General features: G+C 40.7%; 2 protein-coding genes across 3 annotated transcripts; one reads left to right on the forward strand and one right to left on the reverse strand.

Moving 5' to 3' along the window:
- The first annotated feature begins 1,009 nt into the window (after positions 1 to 1,009).
- zbtb40 (zinc finger and BTB domain containing 40) lies at positions 1,010 to 12,225 on the forward strand. Of its 2 annotated transcripts, none has more exons than XM_018661750.2 (12): positions 1,010 to 1,387; positions 2,062 to 2,237; positions 2,922 to 3,355; positions 3,536 to 3,729; positions 5,093 to 5,306; positions 5,479 to 5,877; positions 6,982 to 7,188; positions 8,178 to 8,342; positions 8,564 to 8,778; positions 8,950 to 9,145; positions 9,828 to 10,057; positions 11,241 to 12,225. In XM_018661750.2, exons 2-12 carry the CDS (start codon positions 2,086 to 2,088, stop codon positions 11,454 to 11,456), a joined length of 2,622 nt encoding a protein of 873 aa, XP_018517266.1. In that variant the 5' UTR covers positions 1,010 to 1,387; positions 2,062 to 2,085; the 3' UTR covers positions 11,457 to 12,225. The 2 variants fall into 2 exon arrangements, with proteins under 2 accessions (XP_018517266.1, XP_018517267.1); XM_018661751.2 differs by having other exon boundaries at positions 8,950 to 9,106.
- Positions 12,226 to 12,651: 426 nt separating this feature from the next.
- LOC108873523 (probable transmembrane reductase CYB561D1) lies at positions 12,652 to 20,436 on the reverse strand. The gene is given in 5 exon segments (XM_018661753.2): positions 12,652 to 15,567; positions 15,569 to 15,952; positions 16,522 to 16,578; positions 18,600 to 18,637; positions 19,413 to 20,436. Coding segments are annotated over 5 exon segments (759 nt in total). The 5' UTR covers positions 19,570 to 20,436; the 3' UTR covers positions 12,652 to 15,444.
- Between the last annotated feature and the right edge of the window lie 327 nt (positions 20,437 to 20,763).

Below are 20,763 nucleotides of genomic sequence, written 5' to 3' on the forward strand. Positions count from 1 at the left end.
TAACTGAATAACTGGAGTAATTGAAATTAGGATTCTTTCTGTCTTTCAGACTGAAAGCCAATACCTTATGCAACATCAACATCTACTGAAAATTGGTTTGCTTTTTCAAGTGTGGTCACAAAGTAGTCATTGTGACAGCAGGCTATTTATTCAGTTGCTGAAACTACTTTCAGTGTTTTAAGTTGTCTGGATAAAGGACTGAAAAGGTTGGTGGTTTTGAAAGAATCAAACCAAGAACAACTCATCATCTTCAAGCAACAGGGAAAGCCACAGCTGTTTTCCATTTGAGATTGAGATTCACTCAAACCACCTAGTAGCATCTGCTGTCACCAAGATATGTATTGTAGATACAGTAATACAGTGCTGTCGGGTTTAAAAATCAAAAATGTAATAACTAAGAGCAGCCTACAACATGAATAAGTTCTTCCTTAATTTTGTTCATTTGCAAGGCTTGAGTTAAATACAAATTTTAATGTCTTGTTTAAGTTTATATTATGATCACAGAACTCATATTCAAAGATTTGGGGCATTTATTATACACAGTGGGGATGTGACAGAAAATTATGGAGAGAGAGGGGGATGCAGCTAAAGTCCGCAGCTAGGCTCAAACTGATCTTAACCTTAAAGCCATAGTGGTGCTCCATCATACTCATCCATTTCATTTGTTTACTTGAAAATGACAAGATACTTACAACTGACATAAGGGTAGAGGTGGTGGCGTTTGCTGTGCTATTGTGATTATGAAAAAACATTGTCTATAAACTCATCTTTGGTTAGTTTCTTTTTTGTCATAAGACAAACTACACAGAACACCTTTGACCTTCAGTATGACAACATCTGTGTTCATTCTGTGCCTGTTTTCAATGTGAAGCACTTGGTCCATGTAATTTCCTTATTCTGAATTTTTTGTGTAGTAATTATTTATTGAGCTGCATTTCTTGAATGAGATGTGTTATAGAAGTAAAGTTTATTATTTTAATTACATCTATTTTTAATGTAACTGGAGACTTTTGATTACGACGAATAACTGACGTTAGCTGCTGTAGCTCACTTCGTTCACTTTCCTGGTTGTGGAAGGAGCTCTGTACCTGAACCCAGATGTCTGCCCCCATTGGTCGGATAAAGTGAATCAAGCTGGCGTAATTTTCTCTTATGTACCCGAGGTTAATTTATGAGAAAGTTTCACTGGTCAAATTACATTAAGACAGACAGAGGAGGAAAGTCCTTGAAATAGGACGATGGCGGACCGTTCCTCAACCGGAACTGTACCCATTTAGGCGTCGTACCGCCTCTCGCCATTTTCAAAACGGCTAAGCTTTATTGCGCACACAAGATTTGTTCAGCAAAGAAGTTTAAATAAAGAGACGGAGCGTTTGAATTACTCAAGGTAATGACATCCACTGACTGGAGGCTGCATGTCGGATGGCCGTTAGGGGGTTTATTCAGAGTTTTACTGCTCTTGCATCTTAATGAGTGTCAACGACTTAACATTAGTTATCATCTCTTCATGGCATTAGCATGCGTTGCTAAAGCTAGTGATGGATAGCCTTCTAAAGCCGGTTAGCTTGTGTATCATCTTGTAAATAATGACTCAACAGTCAGTGAACATCAGACTCCTAAAGCTGTACGTTAACCGTAGTAAACAGTCGGCAGCTGTTAAGATGTGGACCACTAACTTTGTAATATTTCGAAGATACAGCAACTTAGAAAATAGTATCTGACATGACACATTTTCGTCCACATTCCATTCAAACAACAACAACAACAAAACACAATAATAAAAAAAAAAACATAAACATATAACCCAACGTCCACATTTCAAAAGTACAGTTCCAACGTAAGCACTTATTTGTTTCCTACCTTAGCAGTAACCATTCTAAACCAATTCAGAACACTTAACTTTCTCATAAATGCAGTGTGTGCTGTTCTGTGCAGAGTCTGTGACATATCAGCATCCAAATTATGATATACTCAATATTCTGACTACGGTCATTAATGTACATGTTTGCTGATTACTGAAGTTTCCACACCCGAGTTTGACATTATGTTCTTTCTATAAAGGAAAGAGCAGAACACTCAGTCAAAATGATGGAGCTACCCAACTACAGCAGCCAGCTGATGCAGCAACTGTGGGCCCTAAGGAAGGAAGGCAGCTTCTGTGACTGTACTATCCTGGTGGGAGATAGCCCTCACCGTGCACATAAACTGGTGCTGGCTGCCTCCAGCATGCTCTTCAGGTACTGTTTGAAAGATGATGTGTAGAATTTAGTTTGCAGGTGATTCACTAAAGTGAAATATTTGTTGGGTTGGAACTCAGGTCTTATGTCATTCAATTACAAGTCTAAGCACAGCGTCAAGCTAGTGGAGGTGAGTCTCAATGACAACTGTCAGATGTGATTAAAAAGCTAATACAGTGAGTTGACCTCAAGTTAGTTCAGAAGTACTTAGTTTAGTACCAATCTCTCAGGTGACTGGGTGTTGACCGGACTTGTGGATTTGAATGTCTCTCTTAATGTCATGCATGCCAGAGTTTTATTGTACGCATGTAAATGTTTCTTTTAACTTTTATAACTTAGTCTGCTAAGCCTGGTTAGATGTGTTACACAGTAATGAAAGTGGCATTGATCATCTTCTCATCTAATGATCAGAAAATCATTTTTACAAATCATGAGAATATTTCCATCATTTGACCTTCTATATACAGGTATTTGATATAAAGAGCAGATATCAAAAATGTCTTGTTAGCTATCCAGCCCTTTGCCTTTGTACTTGAGCTATAAAATCCAGACTTAAAACACAATATTTATAAGTTTAAAGTAGCATTTCATTGCTCTTTGTAGCTGTAGTGTTTTAATACACTGGGAAACATCTTTTGTTAATTGGAATCTGAACAGAAATACATTTGTCTTCATCTCCGTCAGGTCTCTCCTGGACGGTTCTGACACCATCTCCATCGACACGGCCGTGGTTTCCTCTCAGGAGTTTGGCTGTCTGCTGGACATGGTGTACACTGGGAAGCTGCCCCTGGGCAAACACAACGTCAGTCGCATCGTCGCTGCTGCAGACAATCTGCAGATGTTCGACGTGGCTGTTGGCTTTAAAAACGTCCTCACCAGCCTTGTGAACCAGCAGCCCCAGGCCCCAGTACCTTCTACACAGACGTCAAACCTCAGCGAGATCCACAAAGCCCAGAGCTTGAATCCTGAAGGTTCAGCCTCATCCAACAGGGACCACTCTACTTTAGACAAGACAGAGATAAAAGCCGAGCTAAAGAAGGAAGACCATCAGGGTGACAATAACGACACAGGGGAACCGCCATGTAAAAGAGCCTGTGTGGAGCTCTCAGAGCCCCCAGGTCAGTATCAGCTGTGTCAAAGTCATGCTTTGGGAAAATTTACAAATGTGTTGAAGGCATAAATACATTACCAAAGTAGCAACCCTACAGTAAACACTAGAACAAGAATGTATTATTGTCCTGATGCTCACTAACTACACTGTATAACTGGACTCCATGTTTTTATATTTGTGCACACAGGGCCTGAAGAAGCCAAATCCTCAGGGGGTGTAGAGGAAGAAAACAACACCACGGCAGTCAAGTTATCCAGTGAAAGTGCCACTGATATTCTGGAACATTCCTTTCAGCTCGTGGAGCTCCTCACCAACATATCCTCTGTCCTGGAGCTGCTGAGCCAGGCAGCACAGAGCAGCCTGGATGAACAGGAGAGACAGGTAGAACAGGTCACCCCAGTCCTAGAGAAGTTTTTCTTATGACTAACAGTGTTTATTTCCTTTATTTTAAAATGTTTTTTTTTTGTCTTTTTGCACAAATATAGTAATATCACACTAGCCTCTACACGCATATACATATACACACATGTACAGACCAGATGTAATAACAATAATTATATGAAATAGAATAGAATAAATATTATAGCACATGTTTATGTATGATCTACTGAACATGCACACACATATATAAATGTATATGTATACGGGATGGTGGTGCGGTGGTTAGCACTGTTGCCTCACAGCTAAAAGATTCCGGATTTCCCTGTGTGGAGTCTGCATATTCTCCCTGTGTGGGTTCTCTCCGGGTACTCGTAGGTGTGTGTATGTTGGCCTTGCGATGGACTGGCAATCCGTACAGGGTGTACCCTGCCTCTTGCCTAATGTCAGTCACGACCCTTAACAAATAAGCAGTATAGATAATGGGGGTGTTATGTGTGCCTTCCTCAAGCTCGGATCCTCTACCAGAGGCTTGGGAGTTTGAGGGTTCTGTACAGTATCCTAGCTGTTCCTAGGTCTGCACTCTTCTGAACAGAGACCTCAGATAGCATATCTGGAATCTGCCAGAGCCACTCTCCGAGTTTGGGGGTCACAGTCTCTAATGCTTCTGTTACCATGGCAACCACTTTAACCATACACATCTGTTCCAGTTGCTCTTTCAGCCCCCGGTACTTCTCGATTCTTCTCATGCTCCTTCTGTCTGATGTTACTGTCAGCTGAGATTGCCACATCTATCACTACTGCCCTCTTCTGCTCCTTGTCAACCACCACTGTGTCTGGTTGGTCAGCCACCAGTTCAGTGGCATCTGATAAAATACATTAAAGTTAGTTATTATTATTATTATTATTATTTATTTTTCTCATGATATTGTACAGAGATTTAACATAAATCATGGTTTCAGAAATATTAGAAAAAATGACTCAAATTACATAAAAGGCTGTTCCAAATGATACTAAAATAAAGTATAAAGTATATTTATCATCAATTCAATATAAAAGCACAAAAATACCCAATTTAGAACATATATTTATCATTGAAAACACTCTGCAGTGGTCGCACCACATGCTTTTTGGTTGCACCACATGAGTGAACATGGAAGAGGTGTTTGTGTTATCAGCAAATAAAAAATTAAAACAGAGCAGATCTGAAAACAGGGAGACTTCTTACTAGAATATGATGAAATATTCTTGTAAAAGATGTAAATTTAGAAATAAAAGTCTGTCTCTAATCAAAGCCTTTTTTTGGATTAAGGCCTGGTTCTCCCTGTAGTTGAGGTAAATAAAGATACATTTCTCCTCCTGTTAGGTTGTGTGTCAGTGCTGTGAGGAAGCAGATCCCAGCTCAGCGTTAGAGAAATTGATGGGCAGAGTGAGGGAAGGGCAGCTCAGTAAGAGAGTGCTCTTCAAGCTGCTCAGGACTGTCCAGCAGGAGGCTTCTTCCTCCTTCCCTCCGTCACTGGTCTCTCTGCTAGAAGAGGAGGAGGGAAACACAGAGGAACCAAAGGGAGGCCAAACTAGAGGTAAGGAGGAGCACTTTCTAGTGCTAAACTAGTTGATAGCTTCTCTGTCTGTTAAAAATGCATCTCAAAATGTGCACCCAAACAAAACTTTTAAAAATCCTGTCGTCAGTTGACTTTTCAGCCGCAATTAAAATCATTTATCGGTCAAATCAGTTTTTTCTGTCTTGTGCAGTTGACTCAGAGCTGCAGAATGGAACCAGAAGTGAAGAGAAGGAGGGAGAGGAAGAGGGAGAGGAAGAAAACAGTAAGGAGGAGAGTGAAGATGATGACAAAGATATAAAAGCTACAACAGACTCCTCCTCCCCTCTCCCTTATTCCTCCTCCTCCCCCTCCAAGCCCTACTCCTGTCGCTGGTGTAAGAAAGGTTTTGCCTACAAGTGTCGAATGCTGGCCCACGTGAAGCGCTGCCCCATGTCCCAGGAGTGTGAGCAGCAGTGCCCGCAGTGCCCCAAGAAGCTGGCCAACCAGCGAGCTCTGCAGCGCCATCGGGCTGAAGCTCACCGCAACACCGCGCGTGTCAAAAAGAAGGTGGCCTGTGACCTCTGTGGTCGGACTTTTGCTCACCCGTCAGGTGAGAATGGGCCGTTCCAGGTAGAGTAACACCAAAACACACTATCTATGTTTGGACGCAGCACACTGTGCTTTTACACACACTGGATGTGATTCCTAAACTTGCAGGACATACTGGTGTCATGTTAAGAGTTTAACATGTTCACAAGCTAAAACATTTAGCCACACATCAAAGTTTCATTAGCTCTAATAACTGGTGAGAACTGCCAGCCAGTAGGGAAATCTTTTCACTTCTTCAACAACTGTCTAGTGGATAGGCTAATTTCAGCTTGACAGTGTAATACTTGACACTTTCACTTGATACATTTTCCAACCCAACAACCAAAGTGAAAACAACTTGGCATTTGCTTTAGGTTTTATGTTGCATTCACACTATGGCCCTTAAATTGTTATTGGAGCAGATGCATTAGTTCAGACAGAGCACTAAAGTCATGCTGGTATCAACTGCTTCATTCATTCCCTTACCATCAGTGGTTGCTTGGCTACTGGCTGGCCATAACATCCAGTCATATTTATTTACAGGTCTACAGGGTGACTTTTATTCATTCATTCATTTAGTATGAGCAGCGGCCAGTCCCTTCCGAGAAGCACAATAGCTGCCAACGAGAGACAAGTAGGTGCAGAGTGCAGTGTTCAAATAACTTGACCTGTACTTATCAAGTATGTCAGAGTCATTCCTTGGAATCGTGCTGAAAGTTAACCAAGGTGCTGTGTCGTGTGCTGCACCATGTACTCCTTGAATATAACAGGATCTCCCCATTTTCAAACATAATTCACAGAAATAAAACTATTTATTGAAATAGTCTTAGATTTGGGCCATTGTGGTAAAAGGTAAATGGTCTCGGCTCTCAAAGTACTTTACCTCAAAACAAACCATGTCTCCTTTTGCAAGTGTTTTTCAGTTGCACTAATGACATATCATCCTGTCCTTAAGCTGTTTTATTAACTATCATGTTAGATTTTACATGTATAAATGAACAGGTTTTTGGTATTTACTTGCAGGTCACTGTGTAAACTCAATTATAAAAGTTCTACAGAGCTGTGATTTTTGTTAAAGTGAGCTTCAAGCCATTAAAACATGTCATGTTTGTGCTCCCACGTTCAGGTATGATTTACCACAAACGAACAGAGCACTTTGAAGAAAAGCCGTTTGCTTGTGAGGAGTGTGGCGCCAAGTTTGGCGCCAACTCATCTCTGAAGAATCACATGCGGCTGCACACAGGAGAGAAACCCTACCACTGCAAACACTGTGACATGAGCTTCAGCGTTGCTGCTGCGCTCGCATATCACACCAAGAAGAAACACTCTGAGGGTAACGCACGCACACAAGCACACACCCATCCAATATATAATAACAATTAGCTTGTAGTGATCAATTTAAACAAAAGATTTTTGTCAAACACAAACATGACTCTATTTCTATCACATTATTCCACTAAAAATCGCTTAATTACATTATTGAACTATTGTGTTATCTTTTGGCTGCTACCCATCATTCCCATTAATAAAATTGTAATTTATATCTTGAATCTGGCCAGACATACAAAACACCTTTAACAAACTAGTGCATTTTGTTTTACAAATACAAATAAATACACAACAAATTTTCAACACATCATATGTCAGAGACAAATACAAATAAAATACAAATACAAGTACAACAAAATACATCCTACAAAGACTAAGACTTTTGGCATAAGCTTTCTGCCCTGATATGCTGAGAATTTTCTCCCAAATGTCCAGAGTAATGACGAGGGAGTCGGCTCCTGATTTGGCAGTGGAGGGGAAAGTTGAGTGAAAGTGAAATTACAGTGCTGAAACACTGAGTCTCTGATTTTTGCTTTTTAGTATCAATCTCCTAGAGTTGTTCTCTGTCAAATGTGAGGCTTCTAGACACTCCAGCATTGTTAAATGTACCAAACTCTGCTACCAACATACTGTAATGGCTATCTCATTGTCATCAGCCCCCACACTTTAAGCAGTAGAATGTATTTTTTTGTACTTGTAAGACATGCTGAATTTGTTTCTGAGGCATGATGTGTGAGACATATGTGTATTTATTTGACAAGTACATTTTGTATATGCGAAAGAAAGTGCATTAGTTTTTAAATGGTATTTTCCAAACTACACCATGTTTTGTCCGTGTGCTATGTTTTGATTGGTAATTAGTTGAAAATTTCATTGATCCAGACAAAAATCTAATCTCCTTTCAGTGGTGTCTTTGCATATCCAGTTAGTCCAGTCTGTGCAGATTCAGTTTGTCTTTTTTCTTTCTTTCGTTTTTTTTTTTTGTCCTTTAAGGCAAGATGTATGTGTGTCAGTACTGCAAGGCCGTCTTTGCTCAGTCCATTGAACTGACACGTCACGTGCGAACACACACTGGCGATCGTCCGTATGTGTGTCGGGAGTGTGGCAAAGGCTACAGCCAGGCTAGCGGACTCACCGTCCACCTGCACACCTTCCACAGTAAGAACACACCAGGAAATCACTCACATTCATTCAGGTGGCAAATGTTCAAGAATCCATCATGTACTGCCACATTAGTAGTAGTTTCCATATTCCAGATGGACTTAAACAGCACACATGCAGAATAAGTAATGATGCAGTGAAAGCATCCATATGGGAAACATTATAATAATGAATATGATTTAATATCGTATTGTGTACTTTCTCCTGCTCTCTGTCAGACTTGTCAGAGCCTCATGACTGTCAGAAGTGCTGTCTCAGCTTCTCCTCGCTGGAGGAGCATCGGCAGCATATACAGGAGTTCCACCCAAAGGAGTTCCACAAGTGTCCCACCTGCAACAAAGTGTTCACCAGCGCCGCCCTCCTGGACAAACACAAAGGAACACACAGTGGAGCCAAGCCCTTCAGCTGTGACCTCTGCAACAAGTCGTACCAGGTAGGACAAGCTCGTCCAGCTTCACACTTCTGAGGCGATGTGACATGGACACAGTTTGGTCTAGATGCTGAACACTGGTATTGAGGTTCACAGCCATAGTCCTTAAATGTGTTTCTGTAGGATATGAGAGGAAAAATGTGAAGTACTTAACATGTCTCTGTGTTGCCATAGCAACTGTCAGGCCTGTGGTACCATAACAGGACCAACCATCCCGATGTGTTTGCTAACCACACCCGGCAGCTCAAGACCCTGGTCCAGTGCGATGTTTGTTTCAAGTTCTTTCCCAGCACTGCCAGTGTGGCCAAACATCAGGCTGCTGAGCACCAAGGTGAGGACAACACAGGCCTGAACAGAGAGTTTAACACAGGTTTGTGTTGTTGTTGTTGTTTTTTCCTTCCCTATGAAGGGAACAGTTGTATTTAGACTGTTCCTGGTGCTGAAATGTATGAGGAGGGATGAAGAACAGAAGAAAAAAAACAATAAAAATAACAATTTCAGTAAACAATACCCTATCTCTTTAATTGAAATGTAACATTTAATCCCTCTGTGTTATAAACCAAAAGAGTTTAATGAGGGGGGATTAGTGATTAAGAAATATACACATACTTAGCTGTCTATTCTTATTCAAAAGTTTGACAGCAGACTTCATTAATCAGTGTCAGGTTATATTTCAGGGACTGTTTAAATCAGTTGAGTACCCTGTGTTTAAAGGACAATTTCAAAAATTCCTGAATTGCTATCAGTTCATTCCTCTGTAATGGTGCTTCAAAAGATTTTTTGTCTTTTTATTTTATGTTTTGATCCTCTTGTTAGAGTTAGCACTGATCACCACATGGTCACACAACATAAATTTTAAATGGTGAAACACATTTCTAGTGTCTGCTTTTCCAGATTTTTAAAAAAAAGGGGATTGTCCTTGCATTTTGAAGAAGTAGACTGAGAGGAAGGCAGTGGTGTGTGATAGCTTAGCTGCACAGCAAAGGGTGAGGATTTATGTGCGTTTTTACATGACTTGCTGTCTGTACTGATCTTGGTTGTGCGTCTTCAAGGCTCAGCAGCGTCGACGGTGCAATGCCCGTGCTGCCCGGCTGTGCTGGGCGGAGAGGAGGAGTTGCAGGAGCACATCGGCAGCCAGCACGTCAGCCAGAGCAGTGAGGCGTTCAGCTGCCCCCTCTGCTCCCTGATCTGCACCTCCCAGATGGAGCTGCAGGAACACCTGCTCTCTTGCCACGTGGAGGCGCAGGAGGCTGGGGAGGAGCAGGCCTCCACCTCCCACACAGTAAGAAGTCTCTGCTGCTGCGCTCAAATCAGATGGGAAATATAGTATACACAACTTGCAACAAGCTTGCCAGTCTCAGGCCTCAGCTGTTACCTCAGAAAAATACAGTTCGCCTCAGCTTTCAAATGGTGAAATGATTAGGTGAATAACTGAATATAAAATACAATTCTGATCACTTATTTATCAGTTGAATCATTCAGTGACATTTGCATATTGTATTTGCAGTCAAGTATGTATAAGTATTATATACTAAAATGATGTTACAAAATTTTTCACATCACCAGTTAGTAAAACCTGTGCAGCCAAAGTAAAACCTTTTGACTGTATTTGGCAATGTAGCATTTGGCTAAAGTTTGGTGTAAGTTGCTAAGTACAGTATAATGTTGAGTAATACCCATTTTCCACCTAGTATAAATGTGTAAACTGGATTATGTTACCTGGATAATGACATCTGATGATGGGGCATTTGCACTTATACATATTAATTGAGTGTTCTGCCCATATTTTGATCAGGTCACAAAATGCAAATTAGGCTGGTTGAGCTAGTTGCCCTGTTTCCAAACTTGGTGGATTCCAGGTCGATAATTTCCCTTCAGTTTAATTCAATTCAGTTTTAATTATATTGAGCCGAAAAAGAACAGAAATTATCTTAAGGCACTTTTCATATAGAGCAAGTCTAGATAAGGAAGTGATTTGTTTGTTACTTCATGACTTGAGGCTGTTATTTAACCATATTTATGTTAGTAAAGTATCTGATTTTTTAAAATAATAAATTGTAGTGTCTGTTTACAGTGTTGGGGAGCACTACTGCATATGTCTGTTTTTAAATTATTTAAACTGTTTGTGTCTGACTGAAATCTGGTAAATCTCCTTTAGTGATTAAGTGATCGTTTTAGTCAGCATCGCTTGTCTATATTGTGGGCACCTGGAAAACGTCCTTTCATCTTGAGTCCAGCACTGTCATTGAAGGCCAGGTCCAAATTAGTGAAATTCTCTTTTAAATATTAAACCAAGACTGAATCAAACAGGGCCAAAAACTGCTGCTGAAACTTTGGAGCAGCAGGCCACGTCCCAACCAGTGATGTCACCATAAGCAAAAACGTTTCAGCCGACAGAAAAATGCAGCACTGCCTTTTTAAAATAAATGAAAATATTTATTACACCGATTCCTCTGTCCAATCAGGTGATTTCTGCAGATCCAGCAGGGGATGAAGGGGCGGAGTCAGCCATCTCCGAGGAGCAGGCACAGCTGGCAGCTGCCCAGCAGGTTCTCGTGGCTCTGGCAGGTGGAAGAGAGGGTGCGTCATCAGCAGAGGTGGTGGAGGTCAACATGTATGACCTGCTCAACAGCTCAGTCACTTTCATCTGCGAGGACAAACCATCAGGTTCTCACTCATAACCATGAACTTTGACCCCTGGAGGTTCACTTTGGACACTGCGCAGATTTATGGTTTTATTGTCTTCTCTGATCATTACCACAACTACAACTCTAGGACAACACAGGCTAAACTGACAAAATTCACAAGCCTCGGAGTTTGCGTGTTTTACGTTCAGATTTAGTTCTTTAGTCTTTACGCTGGTAGAGCTGTTTTGCTGTTTTAAATAAATGTGATCAAATACTGAACGGGGTTCATTTTTATTTAAATAAAGAAAGGTTGGCATATGAGAGTCCTCCATAAGGAGCATGGAAAGTCAAAAATAAATATGAGCTTCCTGAGGCTGCCTCTTCTGTCTCTACTGCGGTCTCTATACACAGCATGCCCCCACCCCCAAGACATAGAGGGTCTGTCCATGAGGAGAGTGTGACTGTGGAAAAACCTTATCGTCTTTTAGTTGAGCTTTCAGTCATAACTGAGAAAACTCCATTCACTGTCAAAGACCATAGAGATGTGGCTGTCCAGTTTGTTTGTTTGTTTTTTGTCAAACCAGTTGTATGGTTTGCATTGTTTTATATTTTTCTTATTGTCATTTGAAGGCTCAGTGACTTCCTAAAATTGCTGGTCTCTTTTCCTTTTATCAAATGTTACTCAGGACTATTTTCAGCAGCAGATTAATCCACATTTGGTGATGTAGCGAAGTGATTGTGGCAACGGTACAGTGTGTGTAGGACTGAGTCAAAATAAACCACAGTGTGTGTGTTGGTGGTAATAAAGGGACATGTCACCACAGTGTGGCTTGCTGATGTGTTTTTAATAGTTTTTGGAGACAAGGAGCTCTGTGGCGCAGAGGAATAAGATACATAGTTGGATACATTCACTGTTGATTCTGGTCTTTGTAGAATTTGCTAACAATAAGAAAAATGTAGAACATTAGCTTCATGCTTTAAATTATGCTAGAAGATAAAGGTAACATGTTGTGACTGAAATGTATTCTGGGCAACTTTCTGCTACTGTAGGTTCAGAAACTAGTGGTTTCCTTGCTATTCTTTATGTGTGTGAGTGTGTGTGTGCCCACTTTTGTCCACTTAACCAGGAACATTAAATGAAACCCATCAAAACAAATGCATGGGTCCAGAAACAGTTTATAATGAGTCAAGAAATTGTGTTTAAGGGTGGATTTGTCTCACTAGGAATGATAAATTTAAATAAAAAATACAAATTCAAATATATTTATTTGAGTATTGCAGAAGGTTCTCAGGCAGCAACCTGCTGGTTCAGACATACAAATCTACAGTCTCCATTCTGGTAACATCATAAACTCTGAACAGGAACATACAACAAAGTCCTGAGTAGTAACTCGAACAGAGAACACATTTCTCTGTGAGCCAATTCTGCTCAGTAGGATGAAGCAGTATGCTCATACTATTTAATGAGGGGACAAATAAGTTCAAAGGTCAAAGATTTCTACAGTAGTAAGTTACACAATTCCAGTAGTTCCACTATTTCATTGAGGAAAATCTGACTTAACAAAGATTAAAAGTGTGTTTTCCACATTAACATGCTTTACATGCAGGGGTGAAACCAGATTGAAAACTGCTAACAGTAAAGAAAACACCATCAAACGAAAACAACAAAACATCAAGTAGAAACACTGATTATACTGTAGGACAGCCAACATGTCAAATCCAGTTGAGAAATGAAGTCCTGGGAGGTGTATTAATACTTCACTTTCCATTACATTCTCTAACTCCATTTTAAAATAGACCATGTTTTTCTTTTCCACCAGGCTCTCACTAAGTGTTGTTCTGATTATTGTGACCTGAAACAACACAATCTGCAGCTGTTTTTCAGGAAAACTGCAAAGCAAAGCAAAGATGTTTGTTTGTGCTGGCTGCTTGGGCAGTTTTTACCTCTCTTTTTTTCAGCCTGTCAGGAAGTCCTTGCTCCCATGCCATGCAGCACTCCCAACAAGCTCAGCAAGTATGTAGTATCAAATGGTTTGATGGTTTAAATGGCTGGAGATAGGTAGGAATGTTTGGTGAGATTTGAATTGGGGAGTATTGCATGCTCTGCTTGTGCAAGTCATGATACAACTGGTTTAACTTGGAGGGACTGACTGATGACATCTTGGCTGGATGTTCAATAAGAAGAAATGACAGTGGATAACAAGATGTGTAAAGGTAAGCAGCAGAGAGCCTTGGTGTTTGGACTCTATCGATGCGAAACATCTGAAGATAGGAGATAGGATAGAATCCCTCTGAGTTTAGATGCTGTGGGTGATGGAGCAGAGTCAGCAGGTGGTTGACGGAAACCTTTGGACAGCATGGAGGTTATAGTGGTGACAGTTTGGATGTGCGACAGAAAGCAGGCAGAAAGATCATGTGGTTAGATATGGTGATGTCTGGATTGCGGATGGAAGGATTTGACAGCGTGGGAAAGTGGAAGTGACAGAGAAACAGACGAGTGTACAGCCAGCGTTGACCCACAGAGGAACAAGGCAGAGTGTGGAGAGAGATCTTCCTTATTCAGCTTTGGCCAAAGCTTCATAAAGCTCTGTATCACAAAGTTGTACATTTATTTTTCCTACCAATTACAAAAGCAAACAAAACGTAAAGATCATAAAAGACAGAAAGGAGTCGCATGTACATGGGGACAAAAATAATAGTAGCTCATGAGGCAGAGGTGCTACATTCAGCAGCTTCAGCTTCAGAAAGTATCTAGTACCCCTTCACTCTTTGTGTGTGGGAGCTTTAAATGCAAATAGATGTAGCTGCCATTTTTGCCCATCAATCTGCACTCAGTGTTAGCATTCAGTTGGAGTTATGTTTGTGTCCACCTGACAAATATGAGTCCAAAACAATAGGCTGCAGAGCTGGGTGATGATTTTTTCCTGATTTGTTAATGTGACTGTTTTCACTCGATAAAGCATCATTAGATTCAGTGTTTATATTAAAAAAACTGACTGATGGAGCTTTAATGCTAAAGTGCTTCATGTAGCACCTGCAAGCAGCCAAAACCGACACAACACACAAATACCATAAACGAATAAATAAATAGAATTGACAGGCTGGTGTAGAATCATTCACAGCACCTTCATCGCTGAAGCTCAGTCTAAGAGCAGTAGGTGCCTCTATCCCTTCACAAACCAGTCTATATACAGTGTAAGACTTAAACTTTCACTGCATACGTAGTGCAAATATTAAATCCCCTGAAGAGGAAGTAGTTCAGAGGAGCCCACCAGCTCCTGCTCTGGAGTTGACTCCAGGAGTTTGTCAGGATAACCATCCTCTACTGACATGGTAATACACATATTGTGCTGTCATCAAAGTCTTTGAAAATTCCTCTGTGTTTCCTGTTTCAGCAGGAGTCGAAGCTTGAGGATGCCAAAGTTGAAGTGTTTTAAGCTGCAGTAGAGTACAGAAGGGCAGGAGGTATCAGGGGCAGCATTTAATAAAATAATGCCACACATTCGAGATAAGAATATGAATATGATGTGTGCACAAACTAATAATTTGAAAGTACAAATTTGTGCAGGCAAAAAGTCAATTCAAGAGTACAAACTGATCATTGAAGAGCAAAAATGATCAAAATCAAATGTGGTGTTTCATCTCATTTTCTAACTCTCTGGCCTTCTTCAGTCTGCCAGCTCAAATTGTTTTTTTGGTATGTCCAGACTGTATCCAGGTTAATTTTAGAAAGTCTGGACAGACACAAAAACACATGAAATGCGATTCCAGCCAGATCTTTGCAGATGTGCCTGCTCTGGCTCAAATCAGATTTGAGAAGGTCTTTTGAGTCACTTGCAACACGACAACCATGTAAAATCCAGAGTTAGGGTTAGTCCAGATACTTAGTTACTGACGCTTACATCTGAACTACAGCAACCCATGTAGATAGGACGTTGATGTCTGGACATACAAACCCGATCTGATCACCTGCAAATAACAATGTGGACAATCGGCTCCTAAAGGCCACTGAACGAATGAAGTGAATCATCGTCTGTGCTTCCTAGCTGGTGAGCTTCTTGCGGGGCAGGTAGGCATTAGTGATCTGGTTCATCACCACCAGAGCAGGGAAGAAGGGCAGCACAAGGAAGGCCCACCAGGCCACCCCTTTCACTGTGGCCTGGAAACCAGTCTGAGAACATGGCCAACACCACGGTCACTGTGGCCAGCAGGTACACCACCAGGCCGCAGGTGGCGTGGTACAGCTTCAGTTTGGGCAGAGAGGAGGAGAGGCGCAGCGGCTTGGGGCAGGTCATGCAGATACCGCAAGCCGCTTGGAGTACGGTGGCAGCCAGGGTGCAGACACCCAGCAGACTGTGCCAGGTGACCAGGTGGGGGCGCTCTGAGACATTCTTGCTGGCCACCATGAAGCCCAGCCCAGTGGCCGAAGCTATCAGGACCAGAGCTTGACAGAACCAGTGGAGACGGACTTTACCTTTCCGAGATTTGAAGCAGAAGGGAGATCCCTCAGCCGAAAAGAGGAGGATGCCTTCAGTCATACACAGGCAGTACTGCAGGAGAGAAAAGACAGAAATGCATTAATAAGGGCTGTCATCGTTTTATAGCGAGTAGAAGCAGAGAGTGTATGCATGTAAAGGAACACAAAACAAGGTGTTGTGATGTAAGAAAACAAAAGATGAGGTGGAGATGAAGAATGACTTCTCTGTGTGATATGACTCTATACCACAGCCAGTTAGCGAAAGAAAAATGTGTGTTTAAATCATCTTGCATTTCTACACTGTTGTTTGTGGTCACTTCAGCCCATCATGTCAGTTTGACTAGTGTGAATTAATGGAAAATTCCACTTAATTACAACTTGGGTCTATATTTGTAGTCAATCATGTCCACTGGTCATGTTAACACTGTGCTCAGAATAATAACTAAGGGTGACATTGCTGCAACTAAGTCTGAAAATACAAGAAACATGAGCAGTGTGACGATCAGACATGTCAACAAACTGTTTAGCTCACCTGAAATGTGATAAATAATCCCTCATTGTACAGGAAACTGTAAACCAGAACATTAGATCAAAGGTGAACCAAGAGGGTTCAAAGTGACAGTTATTAATTTCACCACTTGCTTTTGTTTTCTCTCGCAGATAGGTTTTGTTTTCAGTCTGATCATATGACTGCTGCTCCTAGATAGAAATAATTAAAGGAGACACAAATATTAAAGTAAAATAATACACAGGATGCAATAAATACCAGTTATCTTTTATTTGTAATGTAGCATCAAACTATGTGTGTGTATCCTGTGTATTCCTCCGAGCCACAGAGCTCCACTGTTACCAAAAACACAACATTTAGCCACAGTTGCACTGAGTGACATGTTCCTTCATTATTATGAACACACACACACACACACACACACACACTGTGGTTTGTTTTGACACAAATCCCACACACACTGTGTGGATAAATCTACAGCTGAAAAGGCATCTTTTCCTTCTGTTTGAGGAACACTGGTTAAAACTACAGAGGCTTTTTAAACTACATCTGCGAGCTGTATTTTAAAGGTTTATCTTCATCTTCAGTAGGAAACATTGGGCTTGGTGCTTAGTACCATAAACAGGGCAAGGAGGACTAAGACCAAGATATTGTTGATTTTGGGCTTTCCTTTGGCTTTGCTAACAGTAAGAAAAATACAGAATGACAGACAAGTATTGCTGATATAGTCACACTACTGATGACGAGAAATGTGGTTAAACTGTTGACTTTAAATATGAGGTGTTCAAATATAGGATTTTATCAGACACCAGCCAGCCAATATATCACAGCATGTGTGTGTCATTATACAAACATACACTGTGCGTTTTGTTTCAACCTGTCCATTTTTGGTTTTAGGGCAATCGCCACTCTATCACTGAATAAATGAACTGCTGCATAACTTCTCACCAAAGCCACAGTTTGAGGTTTGTCTTTGGATATCAATCATTTTTAACCAGATGAATAAAAATATTCTTTAAAAATGAACACTGCAGACCAGACATAATACAGACAAAGATTAGACTAAGCGAGGCTAGGCTTTGATGATACCTTGCGTTTTTAATAAATGATTTATCAGTCTAACTCCACTGTGTGAGTGTGTGTGCTTTATGAGCAATGAGTCATAAGTAGGCTTCTATTGTATATGCTTTGTATTCATCTCTGTAGGAGAAAAACAGACATGTCAGTGAAAGGTTTACAGCTCCAAGGGAACAATTGGTCCTGACAGGAGACAGGAGAGGCATGATGTTTGCACAATACGCTGTCAAGGCATAACATACAATGATGACGTAATACAACTTATTCATCACACTAGGCTGCCATTTTCCATATCTGAGAAAATCCCAACATTAACCTGGAAGCCATCTCAGTGTAAAAGTCTGTTCTCAGTGGCATATTCTAGGTCCGTCTGTAACACAATATCTGACACAGTGATGCAACACAGTTGTTAGTGTAAGCACTCCCTCCTCCCAACCCTTTCTATCTATTATTCACAATGGAAAGAAGATAGACACAAAGGCCAGAGGGCATGAAGGTGAAGGCATGGTGAGAGTTTACATGAGGGTTCAGCTGACAAAATATTAGTGGAGTCTTTTACTGCATTCCTTTACATTTAATTTGTTTAACAAAGTCCAGATAATGTGATTGCTATATAGTCTAAATTTAATCACCATTCTACAAATTCTCACTGAAAGACCTGCCTGTATCTCACTGATGATTTCCTGATGTAGTATGGTGTAAGTATTTTCCGTTGTCTATTAGTAGTAACTGTCTACAATCTGTGAAAGAAAACTCAAACAAATAGTAAAGATATATCCTTAATTATTTTATATTTGTGCATGTTACCTAAAAAAAGAAATATAGAATGTAATGAAACTGTGTGATGATGGTTTTTGCCATTACATGGTTATGTTCTAAAATAATGCTGTATCCAGAATTATACAGCACTGCAGGTCAACACAGAAAAGAGACTGAGGAGAGAGGTCACACTGTCAGGTTTAGTCACAGCAAAGAACCACAGGGCAGCCAATAGCCTGCAAACTGTGACGAACTGGACTCATGATCAGATCAGACTACTGAAGAGAAGTCACTGAGCGTGTGTGTGTGTGTGTGTGTCAGAGAGAGTGAGAGAGACAGGTGAGAAAGTGAAGTCACAGACGGAGTGTAAACTTACTGCGACAGACATACACACTGGATGCCAAGAAAACAGACCTGTAACAAAGAGAAACACCAGTGAACACTTTACAATCCAAAACTATCCAGAGAAAAGTTCCTGGAAGTTCAGTAATGACAAAACTACTAAGCGGTCACAGAACATTGATTACTAACTAATGATAAGCAATATTCAGAATCTTAAAATTTGGCTGAAGAAAACAGTGGGAGCAGATTCCACACTGAGAGTACACAGGCAACAGAGATGAACCTGATGACAGTTTAGTCGATGATGAAGTTCCAGCCATACAAATGTAAAGATTCAGAAGTTGTTCAATCTGACTGCAAATGTGACATATAACATTTATCTGTACATATTTTAGAGATGAAACATGTCTGAAGAAGCCATAAGTTAACTGATAATGAAAACAATCAATATTTTACACCTTTAACTTTGAGGCGTTCAGTGACACAAAAATGGATCCTTAACATCTGTTTGGACGTTTTTATTAAAGGAGGAGGAGTGTACATTAATTTTGCATTAGTTTCAGGGAGACAGAAACTCGGCAAATTTAAGTACCTTGATCTTAAAACCCTTGTTACAAAGTCTAAGATTACATGAAGAGGCTCAAGGTCCTTGCCATCAATTATAAAATGTAGTAGCCTGCGTTTCATTTTTTTTTTTTTAGATAAATAACCCATACACCAAACTAAAACTTATTACTATTAAAGCCTATATAAAGCGTAAAGTGCTCAAACTACGTCAGTAAGCACAGCAAAGTAATTCTGATTTGATAGTAAATTTGCAGGTTAAAACATCCACATATTCACTCACTGGTTCCAGGTCTGGAGAACAGGGAGATGATGAGGGTCAGGCCCATGCCGGTGACATGAGCCGCTATCACAGCCGCCCTCCGGAGCCACACGTACAGCCAGAAGTCCCGCATTCCCAGCCCCTCTCCCACCGGGCTGTACTCCACATCAGACCGCATGGCGCTGACCCACTTTCCTGGCTACCTGCTGGTTCCGGCGTGTCTAAAAGGTGCGCTAAAACGGACAGACGCGGCGCGTGTGCTGCCGAGATACCGCACGAGCTCCATGATCAGTTGTGAAGCAGGAAAACCCGGAGAACAGGACCGTCAACAGATCCCGAGACCACAACTTTAGTCAGGCTACACACAACGACATCACATCCTACTTCCGGGTTTTCGTTTTTTAAATTCCGTGTCCTGATAAAGTATTTTAATAACGTAAATTGTGTGAATGAGCAATGGGTAACCTTACACTACAAAGCACACAAAGAGCATGGGATCTGCAAGGTTGAAGTAAGCGTTTAAAGGGATTGTTTTGAAGGTAAACTGGAGTAACTTCCGATCATAATCTCGTTTTCGCCAACTTGAAATAACTAAAGCGGACGATGAAATCCCTCCGAACCAAATGCGATCCAACCATGGATTAAAAAAAACTAGGTTGACCAATGAAAAAGATGCAGAAACTGTGCGGTGTCTCCCCTCATACAGCACCAAACAGGCTTGACCTATATACGATCTGTGAGCTTGTCACAGGTTCTCTGTCAACTGACTAGTTATTTGAACATCTCCCATGAAGTTCCCACGGTTTCTGAAAACAAAGCAGCACCCGTCCGATGGACGGTCGTAAAATAACACAAATGGAAGCAAGTAGTAACGACTTTAAAGGATCTACAATTCGTCTTTAGGGTTCCACTTCCTGGTTTGGTTCTTTGTCGAAGACGAAGAGTATGACAGAACGAGATGCTTCACTTCAACTTCCTGCTTTTCAGTATAGTCTTTGCTCTCTTGGGATCATCAGAATACTGAGAACTAAAAGTAAAGGTAAAAGTATATATCTTCGATTGTATGGACAGTAAAGGTATTCTAAAGTCAAAATATTCTAATATATTAATAGACATTGATAAAAATCTTCCTATGTTAAATTTAATACATTTTCTTCCTTTATTTTGAATGCTATCATGGATGACTTGAGCAGTTTTTGTATTACTCATCTGTTTAGCTACTATCATCTTTGCAATTCATGCATTCATTAGTTATCGTTGATGCATGATGAAGTTTTTGACACCTTTCACAAACAGGGAAGCAGTCTCTCTTTATACTGCACGCACACTGTTACTAAAAATGTGTTTAAAAATTAACCAGCTAGCTTTGGAA

This window comes from Lates calcarifer, linkage group LG12 (genome assembly GCF_001640805.2).
Source record: "Lates calcarifer isolate ASB-BC8 linkage group LG12, TLL_Latcal_v3, whole genome shotgun sequence".
Taxonomy (NCBI): Eukaryota; Metazoa; Chordata; class Actinopteri; family Centropomidae; genus Lates; species Lates calcarifer.

What these genes read in the sequence shown, in the direction of transcription:
- zbtb40 (XM_018661750.2), top strand. Translation starts at nt 2,086, where the DNA reads ATGATGGAGCTACCCAACTACAGCAGCCAGCTGATGCAGCAACTGTGG. An exon ending in GGAGCTCTCAGAGCCCCCAG is followed by an intron (nt 3,356 to 3,535) that starts GTCAGTATCAGC and finishes TTGTGCACACAG; the next exon opens with GGCCTGAAGAAGCCAAATCC. An exon ending in AGGCCTCCACCTCCCACACA is followed by an intron (nt 10,058 to 11,240) that starts GTAAGAAGTCTC and finishes CTGTCCAATCAG; the next exon opens with GTGATTTCTGCAGATCCAGC.